Source organism: Colletes gigas, unplaced genomic scaffold, assembly GCF_013123115.1.
Source record: "Colletes gigas isolate AHSC1104 unplaced genomic scaffold, ASM1312311v1 Colletes_gigas_Sc00020, whole genome shotgun sequence".
Lineage (NCBI taxonomy): Eukaryota > Metazoa > Arthropoda > Insecta > Hymenoptera > Colletidae > Colletes > Colletes gigas.
The window spans coordinates 3,184,250-3,208,519 of record NW_025106649.1 but is presented as its reverse complement, the minus strand read 5'-3'; the positions used below and the strand labels follow the sequence as shown (position 1 = coordinate 3,208,519).

General features: G+C 48.9%; 1 protein-coding gene across 1 annotated transcript in view; it reads left to right on the top strand.

The window, feature by feature from the left end:
- LOC122400816 overlaps positions 1–24,270 on the top strand; it is a 108,667-nt gene that overhangs the window by 60,574 nt on the left and 23,823 nt on the right. The window contains exons 62-114 of the mRNA XM_043402485.1: positions 1,717–2,028; positions 2,275–2,577; positions 2,683–2,988; positions 3,070–3,384; positions 3,465–3,785; positions 3,864–4,178; positions 4,382–4,714; positions 4,954–5,256; positions 5,334–5,639; positions 5,729–6,043; positions 6,406–6,732; positions 6,950–7,258; positions 7,392–7,715; positions 7,825–8,127; positions 8,205–8,510; positions 8,588–8,905; positions 9,014–9,337; positions 9,426–9,734; positions 9,809–10,126; positions 10,213–10,524; positions 10,591–10,890; positions 11,087–11,404; positions 11,477–11,803; positions 11,892–12,200; positions 12,278–12,604; positions 12,685–12,987; positions 13,065–13,370; positions 13,450–13,770; positions 13,841–14,152; positions 14,232–14,546; positions 14,622–14,945; positions 15,033–15,338; positions 15,413–15,718; positions 15,797–16,114; positions 16,181–16,816; positions 16,887–17,222; positions 17,343–17,645; positions 17,735–18,040; positions 18,154–18,471; positions 18,554–18,874; positions 18,964–19,275; positions 19,358–19,693; positions 19,767–20,069; positions 20,135–20,440; positions 20,541–20,858; positions 21,037–21,354; positions 21,447–21,761; positions 21,909–22,235; positions 22,312–22,608; positions 22,695–23,000; positions 23,089–23,406; positions 23,480–23,806; positions 23,893–24,207. Of these exons, the coding sequence (XP_043258420.1) occupies positions 1,717–2,028; positions 2,275–2,577; positions 2,683–2,988; positions 3,070–3,384; positions 3,465–3,785; positions 3,864–4,178; positions 4,382–4,714; positions 4,954–5,256; positions 5,334–5,639; positions 5,729–6,043; positions 6,406–6,732; positions 6,950–7,258; positions 7,392–7,715; positions 7,825–8,127; positions 8,205–8,510; positions 8,588–8,905; positions 9,014–9,337; positions 9,426–9,734; positions 9,809–10,126; positions 10,213–10,524; positions 10,591–10,890; positions 11,087–11,404; positions 11,477–11,803; positions 11,892–12,200; positions 12,278–12,604; positions 12,685–12,987; positions 13,065–13,370; positions 13,450–13,770; positions 13,841–14,152; positions 14,232–14,546; positions 14,622–14,945; positions 15,033–15,338; positions 15,413–15,718; positions 15,797–16,114; positions 16,181–16,816; positions 16,887–17,222; positions 17,343–17,645; positions 17,735–18,040; positions 18,154–18,471; positions 18,554–18,874; positions 18,964–19,275; positions 19,358–19,693; positions 19,767–20,069; positions 20,135–20,440; positions 20,541–20,858; positions 21,037–21,354; positions 21,447–21,761; positions 21,909–22,235; positions 22,312–22,608; positions 22,695–23,000; positions 23,089–23,406; positions 23,480–23,806; positions 23,893–24,207 (16,989 nt within the window). The remainder of the gene's footprint in view (positions 1–1,716; positions 2,029–2,274; positions 2,578–2,682; positions 2,989–3,069; positions 3,385–3,464; positions 3,786–3,863; positions 4,179–4,381; positions 4,715–4,953; positions 5,257–5,333; positions 5,640–5,728; positions 6,044–6,405; positions 6,733–6,949; positions 7,259–7,391; positions 7,716–7,824; positions 8,128–8,204; positions 8,511–8,587; positions 8,906–9,013; positions 9,338–9,425; positions 9,735–9,808; positions 10,127–10,212; positions 10,525–10,590; positions 10,891–11,086; positions 11,405–11,476; positions 11,804–11,891; positions 12,201–12,277; positions 12,605–12,684; positions 12,988–13,064; positions 13,371–13,449; positions 13,771–13,840; positions 14,153–14,231; positions 14,547–14,621; positions 14,946–15,032; positions 15,339–15,412; positions 15,719–15,796; positions 16,115–16,180; positions 16,817–16,886; positions 17,223–17,342; positions 17,646–17,734; positions 18,041–18,153; positions 18,472–18,553; positions 18,875–18,963; positions 19,276–19,357; positions 19,694–19,766; positions 20,070–20,134; positions 20,441–20,540; positions 20,859–21,036; positions 21,355–21,446; positions 21,762–21,908; positions 22,236–22,311; positions 22,609–22,694; positions 23,001–23,088; positions 23,407–23,479; positions 23,807–23,892; positions 24,208–24,270) is intronic.

Here is a 24,270-nt window from a genome sequence, read left to right as displayed (position 1 = left end):
GCAATGACCATTCTTATGAATTTGTGGTCACTTTACAGGGCTAAGAAACAACTTCTCGACAATTATAGGAATTTCTCCACTAAAATACGCGTTGTTTGCATTTTGAAAAATTAAAATCGTCCAATCCGTTTAGGAGTTATGACGTTTTAAACATATGCATGAAATTTCAGGGGAAAATGTCATATATGGTCAGGCATTGTATTTTCGGTAAAGAATTTTTTTCTCGAAAGTGGGTAGGATTTCGGAGGTAAGTCTATTGACCAAAAATGGTTGTAATTGACCCCTACAGTCGAAAATAATTTTTCTAGAACGATTAGAAATTTTTTTTTCGCCGAAAAATTTAGGCACCTACCTTGTCGATTTTTCTTAAAAATTCGTTTTTTATTTTTAATAAATTTGTTTGACACTCTACAGAAAAGTTGTCTAAAACTTTTTTGTAGGTGCCCATTAGCTCTACTTCAGAAAAAAGTTTCATTGAAATATATTCACTATTATAGAAGTTATGGCTATTTGAATATTGGACTATTTTTATGAGATTTTTCTTACTTTACGGGGTCAAGGAACAACTTTTCCAATATTTTTGGAATTTCTACATACTTTCCATTAAAATACGCGTCGTTTGCCTTTTTAAACATTACAATCCTCCAATTCGTTCAGAAGTTATGATATTTTAAAGATTCGTATGAAAATTCGGGCAAACATTTTGGCCTCACATTAGATTTTCGGTAAGGAATTTTTTTCTCGTAAATGCGTAGGATTTCGGGGGTACGTGTAATGACCAAAAATGATTGTAATCGACCCTGCAACTGAAAATAATTTTTTTAGAACTATTTGAAAAATTTTAATTTCACTGCAAAATTTGCCCACCTACTCGAATTTTTTTCTCGAAAGTGGATAGGATTTCAAGGGTATGCCTAATGACCAAAAATGATTGTACTTGACCCCCGCAACCGAAAATAATTTTTCCAGAAGGATTTGAAATTTTTTCTTTTCGCCGAAAAACTTGGGCACCTAACCCTGTCGATTTTTCTTAAAAATTCGTTTTTGATTTTTAGTAATTTTGTTTGACGCCCTATAGAAAAGTTATCTAATACTTTTTTGTAGGTACCCATGAGCCCTATTTTAGACAAAAGTTTCATTGAAATAAATTCACTACTGTAGGAGTTATGGCTGTTTGAATATTGGACCAGTTTTATGGGGTTTTTCTCATTTTACGGGGTTATGGAACAACTTTTCGAATATTCTTACAATTTCTACATATTCTACACTAAAATACGCGTTGTTTGCCGCTTGAAACATTAAAATCGTTCTATCGGTTCAGGAGTTATGATGTTTTGAAGATACGCATGAAATTTTAGGGAACGATTTCTGGTCTCACATTAGATTTTCGGTAAGGAACTTTTTTCTCGAATTTGAATAGGATTTTGGGGGTATGTGTATTCATCAGAAATGATTGTAATGGACCCCTGCAACTAGAAATAATTTTTTCAGGACGACTTGAAATTTATTTTTTGCCGAAAAATTTAGGCACCTACACCCTGTCGATTTTTCTTAAAAATTCGTTTTCGGTGATAAATATATTTGTTTGCCGCTCTACGTATTACTCATAATTAGTATATTCATCATCTTCAGAATACCTTCAGAATTGATCGACTCTGGAGAAGAAATAATCTTGCAATCGAATTACAGAACCAACCCCGAACGACAACTCTCTAGCCCCGATAGATCCCTGCGTGCCGTCACCCTGTGGCATGTACGCGGAGTGCAGGAGTATCGGTGGTACCCCATCCTGTTCCTGCTTGCCCAGATACGTTGGATCCCCGCCAAATTGCCGACCAGAGTGTCGTGTGAACTCCGACTGTCCCATGAGTCTCGCGTGCAGCAGCGAGAAGTGCAGGAATCCTTGCTTAGGCTCCTGCGGCGTCACGTCGTTGTGCTCGGTGTACAACCACGTGCCCGTGTGCACGTGCCCCGAGGGATACACCGGGGATCCCTTCAGCAACTGTCATCCAGCCCCGACCGAGCCACGTAAGAAGCCTGCAGATTCCCGTACAAGACATATTCGACGCCATAGTCTTTGTAAACAGGGTGGATCACTTAAATAACTTCCGTGATTGTAAAGATTGTTTTCATGTCCTTTGAAATAGTCCAACTTTGATAGGGCCTTAAATATATTTAGTTGATCCATTTTGTATAGCTCGAAACGACCCAGTTATTACTTCAATATTTGGCTGACAAATTAGCTAGAAACTAGATCGTTCGTTTCTTCCGCAGCTGAACCAGTTGTCACTGATCCTTGCGCGTCGACACCCTGTGGCTCGAACGCGCGCTGCGATAATGGTTTGTGCACCTGTTTGGCGGAGTTTCAGGGCGACCCCTACGTGGGCTGTCGCCCCGAGTGCGTGTTGAACACGGATTGTCCTCAGAATCGTGCCTGCGTGAGGAACAGGTGCGCTGATCCTTGCCCAGGCACGTGCGGCCATAACGCCCTGTGCCTCGTGTACAACCACGTGCCCATGTGCAGCTGCCCTAGCGGAATGGAAGGCAACGCTTTCGTTCAATGCATCGCCCTTCGAGGTATCTGTTCCTTCTTTAAACCCTCTATCGCATGTTTTATTTTTCGGAAAGTCATTCAAAGAACAGAGGGTTCGTTGTTCTAAATTCCCGTTGCAACAATCACAGATCCCGTGCAGAGGAACCCTTGTTCGCCCTCGCCCTGCGGACCCAATAGTGCGTGTCGAGAGATCAACGAGCAGCCAGTGTGTTCCTGTGTAGCAGGATTTCTTGGTGTGCCGCCTGCTTGCAGACCAGAGTGCACAGTCAGTTCCGACTGTCCCCTAACGGAAGCGTGTAGCAATCAGAGATGCATAAACCCCTGTCCCGGTACCTGTGGCTTCAGAGCCGTCTGCAACGTCGTTAATCACAATCCCATATGCAGCTGCTCGCCAGGACTCTCTGGCGATCCTTTCGTCCAATGCACGCTGGAACGTAAGACCCAACGTTTGGAGATTTCTTAATGGAACTGAACGGAGGATCCGATCCTGACGATAACCGATCCTGTCTTTTTAGCGATTGGCCGCCCGATAGAGAATCCCTGCGATCCTTCTCCGTGTGGACCCAACGCTCAATGTCGAGTCGTTAACGACGCACCCTCGTGCTCGTGTTTGCCGGAATTCATGGGAGTCCCTCCGAATTGCAAGCCCGAGTGTATCAGCAACAGCGAGTGTCCGAGTCAGTTGGCCTGCGTGAACCGGAAATGCAGGGATCCTTGCCCCGGTTCCTGCGGCGCGAACGCAGAGTGTCGTGTTGTTAGTCACACACCGATGTGCGTGTGTCCCGGAGACTACACTGGCGATCCTTTCACTCAGTGCACCCCTAAACCACGTACGAATCGAGGAATATTTTAATTCAACGTCCAATCGACTCTGTATTCAACTTTGACTGATCGATCTTCACTCTTTTAGCCGTCCCAGTCTATCTTTCCCCGTGCAAACCGTCGCCCTGCGGTTTCAACGCGATGTGCAAAGAACAAAACGGCGTCGGTTCCTGCTCCTGTCTGCCCGATTACATCGGAAATCCTTACGAAGGTTGTCGACCAGAGTGCGTGATCGACACGGACTGTCCCTCGACCTTGAGCTGTATTCGCTCCAAGTGCCAGGACCCTTGCCCGGGCACTTGCGGTATTAACACCGAATGCCAGGTTATCAATCATCGTCCCGCGTGCACTTGCATCTCTGGGTACAGTGGAAATCCCTTCCAATACTGTACCTTGATTCGTGATATAGGTATTGTACTTGATCAGCCAATATTTCTAATTGTATTCGTGCCGGAGAAGATACTGAAAGTAATCTAAAACCCCGTAGAGGACCAAACGCAATACAAGGACCCGTGCAACCCATCGCCCTGCGGACCAAACAGTCAATGTCGCGTGGTGAACGAACAGGGAGTGTGTTCCTGTCTACCAGAGTACACAGGTTCACCACCTATGTGTCGTCCCGAGTGTGTCCTGAACTCTGAGTGCCCTGACAACCGAGCTTGCGTTAACCGGAAATGCGTGGATCCATGTACCAGTTCGTGTGGCACGTTCGCCACCTGCGTGGTCAGGAACCACAGTCCAATCTGTGCTTGCAGAAACTCGTACACTGGAGATCCATTCACTAGATGCTTCCCTGTTCCACGTAAGACACCCTTCAAACACATTCGAAGCAATTAGAAGCATAGGGGTTTCCAATAAAAGGGATACAACTTTGATATGAAATGAAATGAATGATATTTACTTTATGATTGTTAATAATTTGCAAAAGTTCTATGGTTCCTATTGGAAAGCCCTATAATTAAAAGTTGTCGGAAACGTTCCTCAACTTGTTACTTGTCTTTTCAGCATCCCTGCCTCCTTCGACAGTAGAAACGTCGCAACCTTGTTTCCCTTCCCCGTGCGGTCCGTACTCCGAATGCCGTGTGGTAAACGGAGGTCCATCCTGTCAGTGTTTGCCCGAGTATAGCGGAAGTCCTCCCAACTGTAGACCAGAATGCACTATCAATTCCGACTGTCCCAGCAACAGAGCTTGCATCAGACAGAAGTGTGCGGATCCCTGTTTAGGGTCTTGCGGAGTAGGGACCCAGTGCAACGTGTTCAATCATGTGCCCATGTGCACGTGCGTCGAGGGATACACTGGAGACCCATTCAACAACTGTTACCCGACACCACCGCAGTGTAAGAGCCCCCATTCTCTTCTCAAACGAATCCAAAGTATAGTTTTTAGTGTTGAGACTTTATGGCGTGGGCCACAAGCATTGCAGCTAGTATCAATTTCTTTTGAACCCTGATGAATCTGGCTGCAATCTTTGCAAACGTTGAAACAATTTCTCCAAAAGAACATGGTCCACACCCTATAATCTTGACAGAGAAACTGTTCTATTTTGGATCCTGATGACCTGCATAAATTTTTACAGTACCGCCTCCCGAAACTGATCCTTGCAATCCGTCGCCCTGCGGACCAAACGCTCAGTGCAACGCAGGAGCGTGCACCTGTTTGCCAGATTATCAGGGCGATCCCTACACCAGCTGTCGCCCTGAATGCGTCCTGAACAGCGACTGTGCTCAGAACAGAGCTTGCGTTCGCAACAAGTGCGTGGATCCTTGTTCGGGCACTTGCGGTAGAGATGCTATATGCAATGTCCTGAATCATGTGCCTATGTGCAGTTGCCCAGCCGAAATGTCTGGTAACGCGTTCATATCTTGCGACAGAATCGAAGGTACGAAATTTAGAGCTAGAGGAATCCTTTTGCAAACTTGGGGCTGTAAGATCTGATGAATATTTCCGTTGATTTAGAACCAGTTCAAGCAAATCCTTGTAATCCGTCTCCCTGTGGACCCAACAGTCAGTGCCGAGCTATAAACGGTCAAGGAGTATGCTCCTGCGTACCAGGATATCTTGGTAGTCCGCCTAGTTGCAGGCCAGAGTGTGTAGTTAGTTCAGATTGTCCCAGAAGTCAGGCCTGCAACAACCAAAAGTGCATCGATCCTTGTTCTGGTACCTGTGGCCTCAAGGCCCTCTGTCAAGTTGTTAATCATAACCCTGTGTGCAGCTGTCCCTCGGGTTTCACAGGCGATCCGTTCACTAGATGCCAACCCATTCGTAAGAATCTTGTTATTATACTCTGTGATAATTTTGCGCTTGACAATTTCAATTCACGTTCAATATCGACTTTTCCATATCCTTTGTAGCTGCGAGTGTTCCAACGGAAGATACGTGCGCTTCTTGCCAATGCGGTCCGAATTCCGTTTACCAAACGATCAACGGTCAACCATCTTGCGCCTGTCTGCCCGATTTTATCGGTTCCCCGCCAAACTGTAGGCCAGAGTGCGTGAGCAACAGCGAATGTTCCAGCCATTTAGCATGCATCAATAGAAAATGTCGAGACCCTTGTCCCGGCTCGTGTGGTTCCAACGCTGAATGCCGCGTGGTCAGTCACACACCAATGTGCGGTTGCCTCAGTGGCTACACAGGCGACCCATTCACGCAGTGTGCACTCAAACGACGTAAGATCCAAACACATGTACCTTCAAAACTATTCACTATACACGAGAACAAAGTAGTCTCCTTGGGGTACTGACTCAATTTGCTAGAAACTTGGTATCCTGTAATATTGTTCGCGGTGATTAAGCCTTAATCCTTTGCGGTCCGAAACTGTTTGTATTCTAATATTCTATTTGTACCACAATTGTATAATTAAATGTAGTTTCTGATCTTAATATTACTAGTAAAAGCGACGTAGGACCGGAAAGGGTTGATAATCCATCGAACCTGGATATTTTAGTAGTTGTTGCATTAACCCTGTGGGGAACGAAGGGTCTTGGTGTGGTGGTAAAGCTAACCTTTCACCCTGTGAACCCTTTTTTAGCCGAAAGCGAACCCACGTTGCTGTCCCCGTGTGTACCATCACCTTGCGGCCCTAACGCGATATGTAAAGAACAAAACGGAGCAGGTTCCTGTTCCTGTGCCCAGGATTACTTAGGAAACCCGTACGAAGGATGTCGACCAGAATGCACGGTAAATTCCGACTGCCCCTCGAACCTGGCCTGCATAAGATCGAAGTGCCAGAACCCCTGTCCCGGCACCTGTGGTCAGAACGCGGATTGCGCGGTGATAAATCACTTGCCAAGTTGCACTTGCCTGGCCGGATACACCGGGGACCCCTTCCTTAATTGCAACCTCCAGCCGCAGATCCGTAAGTCTCAATATAAATGTCGTCAATCATCATCGCCATCACCGAACGCCTCGTTAGAGAAGATAACGTTAGACACGCTTCATTATAACCAATCAACGTTCCATCCGTAAGCGGTATATGCCATTAACCCAAACTAATCCCTACGAACGAGTAACGCTGATACATTTAGATTAGTGAGTGGTTAAACGATGTTGACCGAAATGTTTACCACTTGCAGCCCTCGAAGCAGAAAATCCTTGTAACCCGTCGCCGTGCGGACCCAACAGCCTGTGCCACGTAACGAACGGCCAGGCTGTCTGCTCCTGCTATCGCGATTACGTAGGAAGTCCACCAGGATGCCGACCGGAATGTGTCGTCAGCTCAGAATGTCCCTCGAACCAAGCTTGCGTCGGTCAGAAATGCCTCGACCCTTGTCCTGGCCGCTGTGGTACCAACACAGACTGCAGGGTCGTAAACCACAGTCCTATCTGTGTTTGCAAGCTGGACTTCACCGGGGACCCCTTCACCAGATGCTTCCCGACGCCAAGTAAGAGGAACACCGACACCCTGATTAAGTTAAAGATTAGGGACTCGAACGAAACCTATCTTTGCGTGTCACTCAAGTCCCCAACTTGCATTGAAGCGTGTAATTGGACCATATTAGAGTAAATTATTTTCAGAACCATTGCCAGCGCCCGTTGAAAACCCCTGTGTACCATCACCCTGTGGCCCTTACTCGGAATGCCGCGACATAGGAGGCTCTCCCTCCTGTACCTGTTTACCAAATTACACGGGCGGCCCGCCAAATTGTAGACCGGAATGTACGATAAATCCTGATTGCCCCAGCAACAGAGCTTGCATGAGGGAAAAATGCAGAGACCCCTGTCCGGGCTCTTGCGGCATCGGTGCAATGTGCAACACGATCCAGCACATTCCGACTTGCGTTTGTCCCGAAGGTTTCACAGGAGATCCGTTCACTAGTTGTCAACCAGTACCACCTCCATGTAAGACTTTTACACCGTGTCTTTTTAATAATTTAATCAATACTGACAGAACTTTACGGTCTTCGACATCTTTTCGAGTCACTATAATCAACTTGAAATCACTTTGCAGCGTTAGATGTCCCGTCAGACCCTTGCAACCCCTCGCCCTGTGGCACGAACGCGGAGTGCAATAACGGTCTGTGTAGCTGTCCTTCCGGTTACGTGGGAAGTCCGTACGAGCTCTGTCAACCCGAGTGCGTAACCAACGACCATTGTCCCTTCAACAGAGCTTGCGTTCGCAACAAATGCACGGACCCTTGTATCGGAACCTGCGGCCAAAATGCGGTCTGCAACGTTTACGACCACGTTCCCATGTGCAGTTGCCCGCCTGGAATGTCTGGAAACGCATTTGTACTCTGCTCCGTATTACGAGGTGGATATCCTCTAACGATTCGCTCGAAACTTCCTTCGGGTTCCCCTTACTTAATGGATTTAATGCTCCGTTCGTAGAACCGCTACCTCAGGATCCTTGCAGACCCTCCCCTTGTGGCTCTAACAGTCAGTGTCGCGTCGTAAATGGCCAGGCTGTCTGCAGTTGCGTACAAGGATACCAAGGAACTCCGCCATCTTGCAGGCCCGAATGCTTGGTCAGCTCCGACTGTCCGCGTAATCTAGCTTGCAGCAATCAGAAATGCATAGATCCTTGCCTAGGTACCTGCGGTCTGAGGACTCAGTGTCAAGTTGTCGGTCACAATCCGATTTGCAGTTGTCTTCCGAGATACTCTGGGGATCCTTTCACCAGATGCGACCCGATAAGTAAGAAAATCTTCGAGAATAGTCGTTTCATCTGCAATTGATCGACACAATTTCGAATTCTCAACTTTGTCCAACAGTCGAGACACCGATCGAGCCTGTAAATCCGTGTCAACCGTCTCCCTGCGGACCAAACGCACTGTGTCGCGTGGTGAACGATTCGCCATCTTGCACATGCTTGCCCGATTTCATTGGAGCGCCTCCCAGTTGCAGGCCAGAATGTGTCAGCAACAGCGAGTGCTCGGGAAATCTTGCTTGCATGAACCAAAAGTGCAGGGACCCTTGTCCCGGCGCTTGCGGTTCGAACACGGAATGTCGAGTCGTGAGTCACACGCCGATGTGCGTTTGCATCAACGGATACACTGGAGATCCCTTCACCCAGTGCTCCATCCAACAACGTAAGACACGCTATAGACAGCTCAAACGGAGTCAAACCACGCTGTATATTATCTAGCCAACCTATAGTCGGAATTTCTATTACAACACGAACTAATGTTTAATTGTAGCAATGATCGTCGAAAATGAATCGCCCTGCATACCGTCACCCTGTGGAGCAAACGCTGTCTGCAAAGAGCAAAACGGTGCGGGCTCTTGCACCTGCTTGCAAGACTATATAGGAAATCCTTACGACGGATGTCGACCCGAGTGTGTCGTCAACTCCGATTGCGTATCAAATATGGCGTGCGTTCGGTCCAAGTGTCAGGATCCCTGTCCAGGCACCTGCGGTCAGAACGCCGTTTGCCAAGTGATCAATCATTCTCCTGCATGCTCGTGCATGCCTGAATTCACTGGCGATCCGTTCAGATTCTGCAGCCCTATTTTATCGACGGGTAATCAAGCCATTTCTTCAAATCAAAATGAGTTTTCCTTCGCTCTTTTTCTCGAAGCAGCATTGACCCTTTCGTTATTTCAAATTAGAACCAGTTGCCACGGACCCATGCAATCCATCCCGATGCGGACCAAACAGTCAATGTAACGTAGTCAACGGGCAGCCAGTTTGCGCTTGTTTGCCAGAGTATATCGGAACTCCGCCTGGATGTCGCCCTGAGTGCGCGATGAGCTCTGAGTGCCCTGCTAACAGGGCTTGCGTGAACAACAAGTGCATCAATCCGTGCCCACAGCCTTGTGGCTCGAACACCAATTGCAGAGTTTTAAATCACAGTCCGGTTTGCAGTTGCAAGCAAGGCTACACGGGAGATCCGTTCAGTAGATGTTTCCCCATGCCAAGTAAGCTCGATAGAAGGTCTCCATTGGCGTTTTCCAAACGTGTTCGATTCAGGTGACGAGACGTTCCTTTTCAGAACCTCTACCTGGTCCGGTCGTTCAGAATCCTTGCGTACCATCGCCGTGCGGACCTTACGCGGAGTGTCGTGACATTGGCGGAGCGCCATCTTGTTCTTGTCTCGCGTCTTACATCGGTAGCCCGCCTAACTGTAGACCCGAGTGCACCGTCAATTCCGATTGCCCCAGTAATCAGGCCTGCATAAACCAAAAATGCAGAGATCCCTGCCCTGGGTCCTGCGGATCATCAGCCACCTGTAACGTCATCAACCACACACCATCTTGCGTTTGCCCTGTAGATTTCACGGGCGATCCGTTCACGAACTGTTACCCGAAACGTAAGCACCAAATCCTCCAGGGTCTGTTTACTAGCATATATTTCAACTCCGTGCTAGAATCTGACGCGATCTTTCCTAACATACAGCGATCGAGGAACCAGTAAGACCTGCGGACCCCTGCAATCCTTCACCTTGCGGCGCAAACGCCTTGTGCGCGGACGGCAGCTGTTCTTGCTTGCCGGAATATCAGGGCGATCCTTACACCGGTTGTCGACCAGAATGTGTCCTAAATAGCGACTGTCCCACTTCTCGAGCTTGCATTCGCAACAAGTGCACGGACCCATGTCCGGGAACTTGCGGTCAGAACGCACAGTGCAACGTCTACAACCACATACCTATGTGTAGCTGCCTGCCTGGAATGACAGGGAACGCCTTCGTTTCTTGTCGTCCAAGCAGAGGTAGGTGTTACATTTAATAATTATTCTCATTAGAGGACCCCTGACTTTCACTTTTGCCCGTTTTAGGACCGGAAGATCCCTGCAATCCATCTCCTTGTGGGCCCAACAGTCTTTGTCGCATAGTTAACGAGCAAGCAGTGTGCACTTGCGTGGCCAGTTTCATTGGAACGCCGCCATCTTGCAGACCCGAGTGTAGTGTCAGCTCCGACTGTCTAAAGACTCAAGCCTGCAGCAATCAGAAATGCGTTAACCCTTGCGCCGGGTCTTGCGGTATCAGGGCCCAGTGTCAAGTGACCAACCATAATCCCATATGCAGCTGCTCGGCAGGCTTTACCGGCGATCCTTTCGTCAGATGCGAGCCCCAACGTGAGACGAATTCTATTTCTCACATCATTTCGAAGTTTAGATCAGGATCGGACAAATATTGTTCACGAATAAAACTTTTAAACTCGCTGTCACAAGTTACATTCATTACATTCGTTGTCCGTAAATGGAATTTGCCCGACTCTGGTTTGGATGGTCGAATAACATTGTTACCAAGCGTTTGTCAATCTTGTTCCAGTGGAAGAACCACCAACCCCTGTCAATCCTTGCTATCCGTCACCTTGCGGACCTAACGCGTTCTGCCAAGTAGTAAATGACTCGCCCTCGTGTTCTTGTTTGCCCGAATTCGTCGGAGACCCGCCAAATTGTAGGCCTGAGTGTATCACCAACAGCGAATGCGCGAGTCAATTGGCTTGTATAAGAAACAAGTGTGGAGATCCTTGTCCTGGCTCCTGTGGTGCTAACGCCGACTGTCGAGTTGTAAGTCATACAGCCATGTGCGTGTGCGTGGTCGGTTTCGTCGGGGATCCCTTCACACAATGTGTCGAAAGACAACGTAAGATATCAACCTTCACAATTTGCCACAGGTTTCACCGAACGCGGATAATTCATTTTTTTTATATTTTAGCTGAAATACAACCTACCCTCTCCACCCCATGCACGCCGTCACCCTGTGGCTCGAACGCCATTTGCAAAGAGCAGAACGGAGTAGGTTCCTGTACGTGTTTGCCCGATTATATTGGCAACCCTTACGAGGGCTGTCGTCCAGAATGTGTCATAAATTCCGATTGCGTGTCCACTCGCGCTTGCATCCGGTCCAAATGCCAGGATCCGTGTCCAGGATCCTGTGGCACGAACGCCGAGTGTCAAGTTGTCAATCACCTGCCAACGTGCTCTTGTTTCCCTGGTTATACCGGCCAACCATACCAGTTCTGTCAGCCTATCGTTCCAGCCTGTGAGCACAGATTATTTCTTACTGAATTCATCATTCAGTGTTGCAGAGGATTAATCAGTGTTAAATTTTTCGTTTTCCTTTACCCCAGTCGACGAGAAGAGAGATCCATGTTCTCCATCACCGTGTGGACCGAACAGTAATTGTCGAGTCGTCAACGACCAGGCAGTCTGTTCCTGTATGCCAGAATATACTGGTTCCCCTCCAGGATGTCGACCAGAGTGCGTGGTCAGTTCTGAATGCCCGTCCAATCTAGCGTGCATTAATCAGAAGTGCAAGAATCCTTGTCCTGGACCATGCGGGCTCGACGCAGAGTGCAACGTTATTCATCATAGTCCAATCTGTGCCTGCAGACAAAAGTATACCGGTGATCCGTTTAGTCGATGTTTCCCAATGCCAGGTGAGAGAATAATCCCTGAAGATTTCTATATTAATCGATCACGATCTTCTTTCTAACTCTTTGCGAACTCTTTTTAGAACTTCCTCCGGCATTGTTACCTTCGAACCCATGTTCTCCTTCGCCCTGCGGTCAAAACGCAGAGTGTCGCGACATCAATGGCATATCTTCTTGCTCCTGTCTGCCAAATTACATCGGCAGCCCTCCCAGCTGCCGACCGGAGTGCACGGTGAACTCCGATTGTCCGCCGAATCAAGCTTGCACCAGGGAAAAGTGCAGAGACCCTTGCCCCGGTTCATGCGGCGTGTTTGCCCAATGCAACGTCTTGAATCATGTACCGATATGTAGCTGCATCGAGGGCTACACCGGTGATCCATTCAGTAACTGTTATCCAAAACCTCCACCACGTAAGGCATCAACTTTTGAATCCGAATCCTTCGAATCAGACCACTTTGTTCATTGCGATCTCTTTCTTTCCGATTTCTAGAACCAACAGTTTCCGACGATCCTTGCGATCCATCGCCGTGTGGGTCGAACACGGAGTGTAACAACGGTATCTGTACTTGCCTGTCAGAGTACAGGGGCGATCCTTACGCAGGGTGTCGACCCGAGTGTGTCATGAACTCGGATTGTTCTTTGAATCAGGCGTGCGTCCGTAATAAGTGTATCGATCCTTGCGTCGGCACCTGCGGACAGAATGCAATTTGCAACGTGTTCAACCACGTTCCAATGTGCAGTTGCGATCAAAGAATGACTGGAAATGCTTTCGTACTCTGTAGCCCAATTCAAGGTACCAACTGCTTAAAACAAGACAGTGGGATATCACCGTGGCGAGCTTTGACAATCTTTACCCGTTTGTACCCACAGAAATAACACCGGAAACGCCGTGCAATCCATCGCCTTGCGGTCAGAACAGCCTCTGTCGACCTGTCAATGGGCAAGCAGTCTGCACTTGTGTCCAGGGATACGTAGGAAGTCCTCCATCTTGTAGACCAGAATGTGTGGTCAGTTCAGACTGTCCCAGAAACGAAGCCTGTAGCAATCTGAAGTGCACGAACCCGTGTATAGGAAGCTGTGGCATTCGTACACAGTGTCAAGTCACAAATCATAATCCCATATGCAGCTGTCTTCCGGGATTGACGGGAGATCCGTTCGTCAAGTGTGATTCCATCAGTAAGGGCCTCTTTGGGTTTTAACGTGTCGAAGTACCAACCTTTTACAATAGATTGTATTATTATTAACTACATTTTAGTGGAGGTCAAACCTGAGGTCATAAACGTGTGCAAACCATCACCGTGTGGCCCCAACGCTCTGTGCCAAGTGGTAAACAATTCCCCGTCTTGCACTTGTATGCCCGGATTCGTGAACTCCCCGCCTAACTGTCGACCCGAGTGCATCAGCAACAGCGAGTGCGCGAGTCATCTAGCTTGCATAAATCAGAAGTGTAGGGACCCGTGTCCTGGTTCTTGCGGAGCAAACGCCGAGTGTCGCGTGGTGAGCCACACGCCGATGTGCGTCTGCTCCACCGGGTTCACCGGCGATCCGTTCACGCAGTGCGTCGTGTTCGACGAACGTAAGAAAATTTGATAGTCGAATTCTCTGACCGAAGGGATAACGCGAGCTTACTCTATTTCTTCCACCAGGATTACCTTCCCCGTGCACGCCATCCCCTTGCGGTTCGAACACCGTTTGCAAAGAGCAGGACGGCGTAGGTTCCTGCTCTTGTTTACCCGAATACATTGGCAATCCATACGAAGGATGTCGACCGGAGTGCACGGTTAGCTCCGACTGCCCTTCGAACCTCGCTTGTACTCGAAATAAGTGCCAGGACCCCTGCCCGGGCACCTGTGGACAGAATTCCGTGTGTCAAGTGATAAATCACTCGCCCACGTGCTCATGTAACACTGGCTACACCGGGGATCCCTTCAGATATTGTCAAATTGTGCGAGAACCTGGTAAAGTATATTCCTTCTTCTTAGTGTGCTACGATTTTTGGCTCATTCCGTGTAGATATTACATTAATTTTTTCTCCAGACATAGTCAGAGATCCAGCAGACCCCTGTATCCCGTCGCCTTGCGGGCCAAACAGTAAGTGTCGCGTAATTTCCGGAAACGCAGTCTGTTCTTGCCTCCCCGACTATACCGGAAGTCCTCCCTCGTGCCGTCCCGAGTGCGTGGTGAGCTCGGATTGTCCTTCGAACCGAGCCTGCGTGAATCAGAAGTGCGCGAATCCCTGTCCACAACCGTGTGGACAGAACACCAATTGTCTAGTCGTCAATCACAGTCCTATTTGTACCTGCAAAGACGGAAACACTGGCAACCCATTTACCAGGTGTTTCCCTCTTCCACGTAAGTCTTCTAATCTCTTAAACGGGTCTCAGAGACAATGGATAGTCATCTAATTCCTGTCGATTGATTCCGTAGCTCAATCAACGTTACCAGATCTACCTCAGAACCCCTGCGTACCCTCACCCTGTGGTCCATACTCCGAATGTCGGGATATCGGTGGTGCTCCGTCTTGTTCCTGCTTAGCTAATTATTTCGGTAGCCCACCGAACTGTAGACCGGAGTGTACCGTGAACTCGGATTGTCCCAGCGACAGGGCCTGCATAAGGCAGAGATGTACAGATCCTTGTCCTGGATCTTGCGGCGTGGCTGCAATGTGCACGGTTTTCAATCACGTGCCAATTTGCTCCTGTGTGGAAGGATTCACCGGCGATCCTTTCAGCAGCTGCTCCCCTGCGCCACGTAAGTGTACAGAGCCTTTCGTGCGGAGGTAATGGTGTTGAATTCGTACGGAGTTAGGTCGATTAACGTTCCATTTAAAAATTATAGCTGCTATACTGGTAGCCGAAGACCCCTGCAACCCATCGCCTTGCGGTTCGAATGCTCTGTGCAACGATGGCATTTGCACGTGTTTATCGGAGTTTCAAGGCGACCCTTACGTGGGTTGTCGACCAGAATGCGTCCTGAACACCGACTGCCCCCTGAACAGAGCTTGCCTCCGCAACAAGTGCGTGGATCCTTGCGTTGGAACTTGCGGTCAGAGTTCAATCTGTAACGTCTACAATCATGTGCCGATGTGCAGCTGTCCGATCGGAATGACAGGCAACGCGTTCGTATCTTGCACACCATTCAGAGGTATTCAAACAGGGTTCTATTGCATTGTTTAATGAGTCACAATAGAGTACTATAAGCTTTCAACCCCCGATCAGACCCAGTCGTGACCAATCCTTGCAACCCAACACCCTGTGGACCGAACAGTCAGTGCAGAGAAGTGAACGAGCAAGCCGTGTGCACTTGCATTCCGAGTTTCGTTGGTATCCCACCAACGTGCAGACCAGAATGCGTGGTGAGCACGGACTGCGGGCCAACGGAAGCTTGTATCAATCAGAAATGCAGCAATCCGTGTATCGGTTCGTGCGGTATCAGAGCCACCTGCCAAGTGGTCAATCATAATCCGCTTTGCAGTTGCCCTGCAAGCTTGACCGGCGATCCCTTCGTCAGATGCGTCGAGAAACGTAAGAAATCCAGACACTCATTGATCGAATATCGCAAAATTAGATCGCGATGTACGCTACAATTGCATTATATTTCAGCACCGGAGGCGCCGCTACAAGAGAACCCTTGCATTCCATCACCCTGCGGTCCTAACGCTCTGTGTCAAACTATCAATGATTCCCCGTCCTGTTCTTGCCTGCCGGAGTTCAGTGGTACGCCTCCTAACTGCAGACCCGAATGCATTAGCAATAACGAATGCCCGAACAACATGGCGTGCATCAATCAGAAATGCAGAGACCCTTGTCCTGGATCCTGTGGCACGAACGCGGAGTGTCGCGCTGTATCCCACACACCGATGTGCAGTTGCTTTTCCGGATACACTGGTGATCCGTTCACTCAGTGTGTGGTGGAACAACGTAAGATTCAAACAATAGCTAACCAAAGTGACGATTACCGATTTTCAATCGCCATTTCTCTTCCAGTCATACCGATGTACGTGCCGGAACCTTGCGTGCCGTCTCCCTGCGGTGCAAACGCCCTGTGCAAAGAGAGAAACGGCGCAGGATCATGCTCCTGTCTGCCAGGGTATATTGGGAACCCGTACGATGGTTGTCGACCAGAGTGCGTCATAAATTCGGACTGTGTCCCGAGCAAAAGCTGCGTGAGCTTCAAATGCGAGGATCCCTGTCCCGGAACTTGCGGCCAGAACGCGCTCTGCCAAGTGATCAATCACCTACCAACCTGTAGTTGCCTACCTAGATTTACTGGGGATCCGTTCAGATACTGTCGCGAGGAAGAGATAGTTACCCAACCGAGTTTGACGAATCCCTGCCAGCCGTCACCGTGCGGACCCAACAGCGTCTGCAGAGAAAATAACGGGCAGGCTGTTTGCTCGTGTTTGCCGGAATACCTCGGTTCTCCACCCGGATGCAGACCAGAATGCGTGGCGAGCCCAGAATGCCCCTCGAATCTCGTCTGCGTGAATCAGAAGTGCGTCGATCCTTGTCCAGATCCTTGCGGAAGGAACGCGGTCTGCAGAGTCATCAATCACAGTCCGATATGCTCCTGCCAGCAAGACTTCACCGGAGACGCGTTCTCTATCTGTTTCCCCAGTCCACGTTTGTATCTACAATTTTACTTTTTACAGATTAACGTCTGGAAATAGTATTTATTATGAAATCCCCGCAGGTCCACAGCAGGAGCCCGTAACACCTACCCAGCAAGACCCGTGCTTACCATCCCCTTGCGGCCCGTATTCTCAATGTCGAAACATCGGAGGAAATCCTTCTTGCTCTTGCTCGACCTCGTATATCGGTGTCCCACCAAATTGCCGGCCAGAGTGCACTATAAACGCAGAGTGTTCCAGTGCATTGGCTTGCATCCGCGAGAGGTGCTCGGATCCTTGCCCGGGATCCTGCGGTATAGGAGCTAGATGTACCGTTTTGAATCATGTCCCGATTTGTTCTTGCCCGGAGGGCTACACCGGAGACCCCTTCAGCAGTTGTATCTTGAAACCTGCTCCATGTAAGAGTCTTTTCTGTCATTTTGATATCTTACATTCTGAACAAAGAGTTTGTTCTGAACGTAAAGTTCCAATAATCGACCGAGATCGATTCGACTTTTACGATTCCCAATTGTGCACAGCCGAGGAACCAGTCTCAGACCCCTGCAACCCGTCCCCGTGTGGTGCAAATGCCCTCTGTCGCGACGGTGTTTGCACTTGTCTTCCAGAGTACCAAGGAGATCCGTACAGTGGTTGTCGACCTGAGTGCATCATGAACACCGATTGTTCTCGCGATAGAGCTTGTAAGAGGAACAAATGCGTCGATCCGTGCGCAGGAACCTGCGGACAGAACGCTCAGTGTCAGACCATAAACCACATTCCAATGTGCAGTTGTCCATCAGGGATGTCCGGAAACGCTTTCGTTTCCTGTTCTCCAGTGCAGGGTACAACATTGAAATTTCTTTTCTTCCCTGATACTCATTTTCGCTACAACTGGGGACCATTCGATTAAAATCTTGTCTTTCTTTACTAGAAGATGTAATGTCGAATCCTTGCTCGCCATCACCGTGCGGGCCGAACAGTCACTGCCAAGAAGTGAACGGAGTCGCGGTTTGTAAATGCGTGGAAGGTTTCCTCGGGAATCCGCCGACTTGTAGACCAGAATGCGTCGTCAGTTCAGACTGCGAGCTTACAAAAGCTTGTATCAATCAAAAGTGCAGAGATCCCTGTCCAGGCTCTTGCGCCATAAGAGCCGAGTGCTCGGTGGTCAACCATAATCCCATTTGTAGGTGTCCACCGAGCATGTCAGGTGATCCATTCACCAGTTGCACGGTTATAGGTGAGACAATGAAAAGAATTGATCTTATCCCATATTTCCAGTTTACTTTATTTAGTGAAATCAAGGTTCTTCAAGGAATATATCTAACGATGTTCGTTTCATTCGCTCTACAGTCGAACAGGTACCAGAACCGATCAATCCGTGTTTCCCGTCACCCTGTGGTCCGAACTCTCAGTGCCAGGTCGTGAACCAAGCACCGGCGTGCTCGTGTTTGCCAGAATTTACTGGACCACCACCGAATTGTAGGCCAGAGTGCGTTACAAACAGCGACTGTTCGAGTAGACAAGCTTGCGTCAGTCAGAAATGCAGAGATCCGTGTCCCGGTTTGTGCGGCGCCAACGCTGATTGTAGTGTGTTCAGTCACACTCCGATTTGCTCTTGCCTATCAGGATTTACTGGCGACCCATTTGTTCAGTGCACCCCTGTTCCAAGTGAGTTCTGTGCTTCCAGTTCGCGAAAGAGATCGATTATGATTGCTGGACGTCACCGAATTAATTCTTCTTCGTTCCATAGTTGAAAGCGAAAGACCCACACCCTGCACCCCATCACCGTGTGGCGCGAACGCAGTGTGCAGGGTTTCAGGAAATGCAGGAGCCTGTTCCTGCTTGCCAGATTATATCGGGAACCCCTACGAGGGCTGCAGACCAGAATGCGTCGTGAATTCGGACTGTCCTGTGAACCTCGCCTGCGTGAGATCGAAATGTCAAGATCCTTGTCCCGGCGCGTGCGGTCAAAACGCGATTTGCAACCCTGTGAACCATGTACCGATGTGCACGTGTATCCAAGGATATTCTGGAGATCCGTTCAGATACTGCAGCTTGAGCCCAGTGAACCGTAAGAGTTATATTCGATGCAGCCTAAGCCTAATAATTCAAGAGTTTAATAATATCAAAAGGTTCTACATCCCCGTGTATAATTTTTAGAAGACGTCTCGGTAGTCGATCCTTGCAATCCAACTCCCTGCGGCCCGAACAGCGAGTGTCGCGTGAACAACAATCAAGCTGTGTGCACTTGCCTCTCTTCGTACGTTGGAAGTCCACCAAACTGCAGACCCGAGTGCGTGGTCAGCACCGAGTGCCCTTTGACCCGTGCTTGCGTGAGCCAGAAATGCGTCGATCCGTGTCCCAACTCCTGCGGTGTGAACGCTAATTGTCGAATCATCAATCACAGTCCAATCTGTTTCTGTAACGATGAATTCACCGGAGATCCGTTCACTGCTTGCTTCCGTGCTCCTGGTATGATCTACGTTTTCGACTCGATGTTGAATACTTGTAAAATCACTCAATATTCTTTGCACTAACCACCTGCATTCTCCAGAAACGACCATAGAACCATCACCGCCCGTGCAAAGAGACCCCTGTCTGCCATCGCCATGTGGTCCAAACGCGGTTTGCCAAAACGTTGGGCAGACACCAGCTTGCACTTGCTTGCCGGACTATCGTGGCAGTCCTCCAAATTGCAGACCAGAATGTACCATCAATTCCGAGTGTCCCAGTAACCAAGCCTGCATTCGGGAGAAGTGCAGGGACCCCTGTCCAGGCTCCTGCGGCTTTAACGCTCAGTGCTCGGTGTTCAGTCACGTGCCGATATGCTCGTGCATCGAAGGATACACGGGAGATCCTTTCAGCCGATGCGATCAACAGATCGTTTCCAGTAAGTAACAGTTCTCAAAGATCGTTCGTCGACTGACCCAGATACGGGGACTCATAAATCTTTTTGCGACCAGTCGTACCGGCAGAGGTGGATCTGTGTAATCCATCCCCCTGTGGACCGAATGCTCAGTGTGATAATGGAATATGCTCTTGCTTGCCCGAATACTACGGGGATTCGACTATCGGCTGTCGACCGGAGTGCGTGCTCAATAACGATTGCCCCCGGGACAGAGCGTGCGTCAGGAACAAATGCCAAGATCCTTGCCAGGGCACATGCGCGAGCAACGCACTGTGCAACGTGATCAACCACGTACCGATGTGCAGCTGTCCGACTGGTTTCGAAGGAAACGCATTTGCCTATTGTCGTCCCGCCATAGGTAATAGAATTTCAGTCGCCAAAGCAAATAGAACTTTCCAGATATTAACGATGGTCTTCCAATAGCCGATGCCCCATCTTCACCGTGCACTCCATCGCCCTGTGGACCGAACAGTCAGTGTCGATCCAATAACGGTCAAGCAATTTGCAGCTGCGTGCCAGGTTATCTAGGAAACCCACCGAATTGCCGTTCCGAGTGCATAGTTAGCTCCGACTGCCCTCCAAACGAGATCTGCACGAATCAGAATTGTAGAAATCCTTGTATTGGCACGTGTGGCTTGGGAGCCAGGTGCACGGTCGCTAATCGCAATCCTATATGTCATTGTCCCGAAGAATTCACCGGAGATCCGTTCGTTCAGTGCATGCCGACTCGTAAGTTTTCTTGAATGATTTGTTTAACCGAATAAGTGGTTTTATAATAGTTGTTTGGTATAGAGTTAGAGTCTAAGTATTCGAATACTAAAATTTATAGCGCCATTGCCGCCTGAACCGATAAACATTTGCCAGCCATCGCCCTGCGGACCCAATGCTCAATGCCAGATCTCAGGAAGCTCACCATCGTGTACTTGTTTGTCCGGATTTATCGGTTCCCCGCCGAATTGCAGGCCCGAATGCGTCAGCAACAGCGAATGTCCCAGCAATCAGGCGTGCATTAATCAAAAGTGCAGGGACCCTTGCGTAGACTCTTGCGGAACTAATGCCCAATGTCGTACAGTCAGTCACACGCCTATGTGCTACTGCGAATCAGACTACACGGGCGATCCTTTCACACAATGCTTTACCAAGCCCAGTAAGCCATTTTTAATAGTAATTTGTTTAGCACTAAATGTAGGTTCTTTAATCAAATATCAAAATCTAATTTTTAACTGTATTTCAGTACCTTTACTTCTTGTACCGCGCAATGAAATCCCTGCAGTGACTCAAATCTAATCACAATTTTAATTGATAATATCCTTCGTCGTTTTTAGTCGAAGACCAACAAGTGAATCCGTGTTTACCTTCGCCTTGCGGACCGAATGCACAGTGCACGGAAAGAAACAATGTAGGCGCCTGTGCGTGTCTTACTGGTTACACGGGAAATCCTTACGAAGGATGCAGGCCAGAGTGTGTCCTGGATTCTGATTGCTCACCCACTAGAGCTTGCGTCAATTCTAAGTGTATCGATCCGTGTCCGGGAACATGTGGAATCAACGCCGAATGCTATGTTATCAATCATCGAGCGTCTTGCTCTTGCTATCCCAGCTACACTGGCGATCCCTATCGATATTGCTCTGTTCAGCCAGCTGGTAAGTCAAGGTTACTCCAATCTTCCACTGAAACAACCCTTTGAAAAAATTAATCGTTGAACAACGAAATCACACGATAAAATATCCTTCAGTTTCCGACGTCAGCGTAACCGATCCATGCGCTGGGCCCCAATGCGGCCCGAACAGCCAGTGCAGAGTGGTAAACCAAGTAGCAGTTTGCTCTTGCCTTGCAACTTATATCGGTACACCACCAGCGTGTAGACCGGAATGTGTCACCAGCTCGGAATGCGCCGCCGATAAGGCGTGCGCGCAGCAGAAATGCATAAACCCGTGCCCTTCCTCCTGTGGACAGAACTCAGACTGTAGAGTCATCAATCACGCGCCCCTTTGTAGTTGCTTGAGAGGATACACCGGCGATCCGTTCACCGTATGCTTCCCAATTCCATGTGAGTACCGATTACCAACGGTAAATACTTAAATACCTAAGTTACATTCTTTTATTCGTGCATACAACAAGGTGCAACATCCACTTTACACGCGTTCTTAAGTCTTGTAACTTCAGAAGACAATATAATTTGCGTTCCAAATTTTAGTGACACCACCCGTTCAGAGCGACCTTACCCCGAAAGATCCCTGCATTCCATCACCCTGCGGAGCTTTCTCGGAGTGTCGAAACATCGGCGGAGTTCCCTCCTGCTCCTGCCTAGCCACGTACACCGGAAGTCCACCGAATTGTCGGCCAGAGTGTACGATTAACTCGGACTGTGCTCCCAATAAGGCCTGCATGCAACAAAAGTGCAGAGACCCTTGTCCCGGCTCGTGCGGTCTTCGAGCCGAGTGCAACGTAATCAATCACGTTCCAACGTGTAACTGTCAACCTGGCTACACCGGGGATCCGTTCACCAATTGTTTCCTAGACCGTAAGATACCCCGTTCATAACGAGTTTTCATAAAATTATTTCTTCTTCCACTACAACCAACATCGACACATTATAGAACGTCCAATCGAAAAGGATCCGTGCGCATCCTGCGGATCCAACACACAGTGCGACAACGGTGTTTGCACCTGTTTGCCAGAGTATTCCGGCGACCCGTACACAGGCTGCAGACCAGAGTGTGTCTTAAGCAACGAATGTCCAACAAACAGAGCGTGCATTCGAAACAAATGCGTGGATCCTTGCATCGGTATCTGCGGGCAGAACGCATTGTGCAACGTTTTCAATCATGTGCCCATGTGCAGTTGTCCGTCGGGAATGTCAGGGAACGCCTTTGTACTCTGTTCCCCTGCCCCAGGTATGCTTCTCAGACTTCGAAGGATTATTAAGCATTACTTGCAAGGAACAAGGATCTTTTTTATTAAAATTCTTGAACGCTTTTAGTAACCACGGTTAGCGACCCCTGCAATCCATCACCGTGCGGCCCTAATAGCCAGTGCAGGCAGAACAACATGCAAGCCGTGTGTTCTTGCGTAAGCGGATATATAGGTGCTCCTCCAACTTGTAGACCCGAGTGCGTGGTTAGTTCAGACTGTCCATTGAACGAAGCGTGCACCAACCAGAAGTGCCAAGACCCTTGTCCAGGAAGCTGTGGAATTAACGCGGATTGCAGCGTCGTCAATCACAATCCAGTATGCACCTGTCGCGAAAGGATGACCGGCGATCCTTTCGTCAGTTGCTACCCGATGCGTAAGGACTCCTTCGTAGCCTCACGGTCTATCTGATAGATATTCATACACCAATATGCACTGTACCTTAACCCATTTAAACCTTAAAGCCGCGAGACCATCGCCTCCAGTCAACCCTTGCCAACCATCCCCGTGCGGTCCGAATGCGGAGTGCCAGGTGGTGAACGACCAACCATCTTGCTCGTGTCTAAGGGAATTCATTGGATCGCCTCCAAACTGCCGCCCGGAGTGCGCAAGCAACAGCGAGTGCCCTAATCAAATGGCGTGTATCAATCAGAGATGCCAAGACCCTTGCATTGATTCTTGCGGCGTAAACGCGATTTGCAACGTCGTCAGTCATACTCCGATGTGTGCCTGTGCGAACGGTTACACCGGGGATCCGTTCACGCAGTGTACGCTACAGCCATGTAAGAACCTTCGAGCCTTTTCGAGTGTTCTGTAACCAGGTTTGTTATAACGTTTCTCGTCCCGCTGTTTTAGTCGACGAACCAGTCAGCAGACCAGACCCTTGCACTCCGTCACCGTGCGGTGCAAATAGTATATGTCGCGTTCAGCAAAACTCCGGGTCTTGCAGTTGCCAGAACGATTACATCGGAAATCCTTACGAAGGTTGCAGGCCTGAATGTACGCTCAGTTCAGACTGTCCGTCCAATCAAGCTTGTATGCAATCGAAGTGCAGAGACCCGTGCCCTGGAACCTGCGGTCAAAATGCTCAGTGTTACGTGGTCAATCATGCAGCCACTTGCAGCTGCTTCGAACGGTACACGGGAGATCCTTTCGTGTACTGCAATCCTATGAGAGAACCACGTAAGATAAATTCCAAAAAGTCCTTCAATATAAAATCTTTATAACGATACGGACGATCAAGATCATAGACGTTTGCCCTCTTGCAGTGCCCGAGCCTAACTTAGTAAATCCTTGCGAACCATCGCCGTGCGGACCGTACAGCCAATGCAGAGCCACCAACGGCCAAGCCACGTGCTCTTGCTTACAAACTTACACCGGAACACCTCCCAATTGCAAACCGGAATGCACAGTTAGCTCTGATTGTCCATTGAGCCTCGCGTGCAGGAACAACAAGTGCATCGATCCCTGCCCTAACTCTTGCGGTCAGCAGAGCACGTGCAGAGTCGTGAACCACAGTCCCATATGCTCCTGCAAACCAGGTTTCACTGGCGACCCGTTCACCCAATGCTTCTTCAGTCCACGTAAGCATCCAAGGATTCACCCAAGCACACCTTAGAGCTTAAGTTTTATAATCATCCAATTTT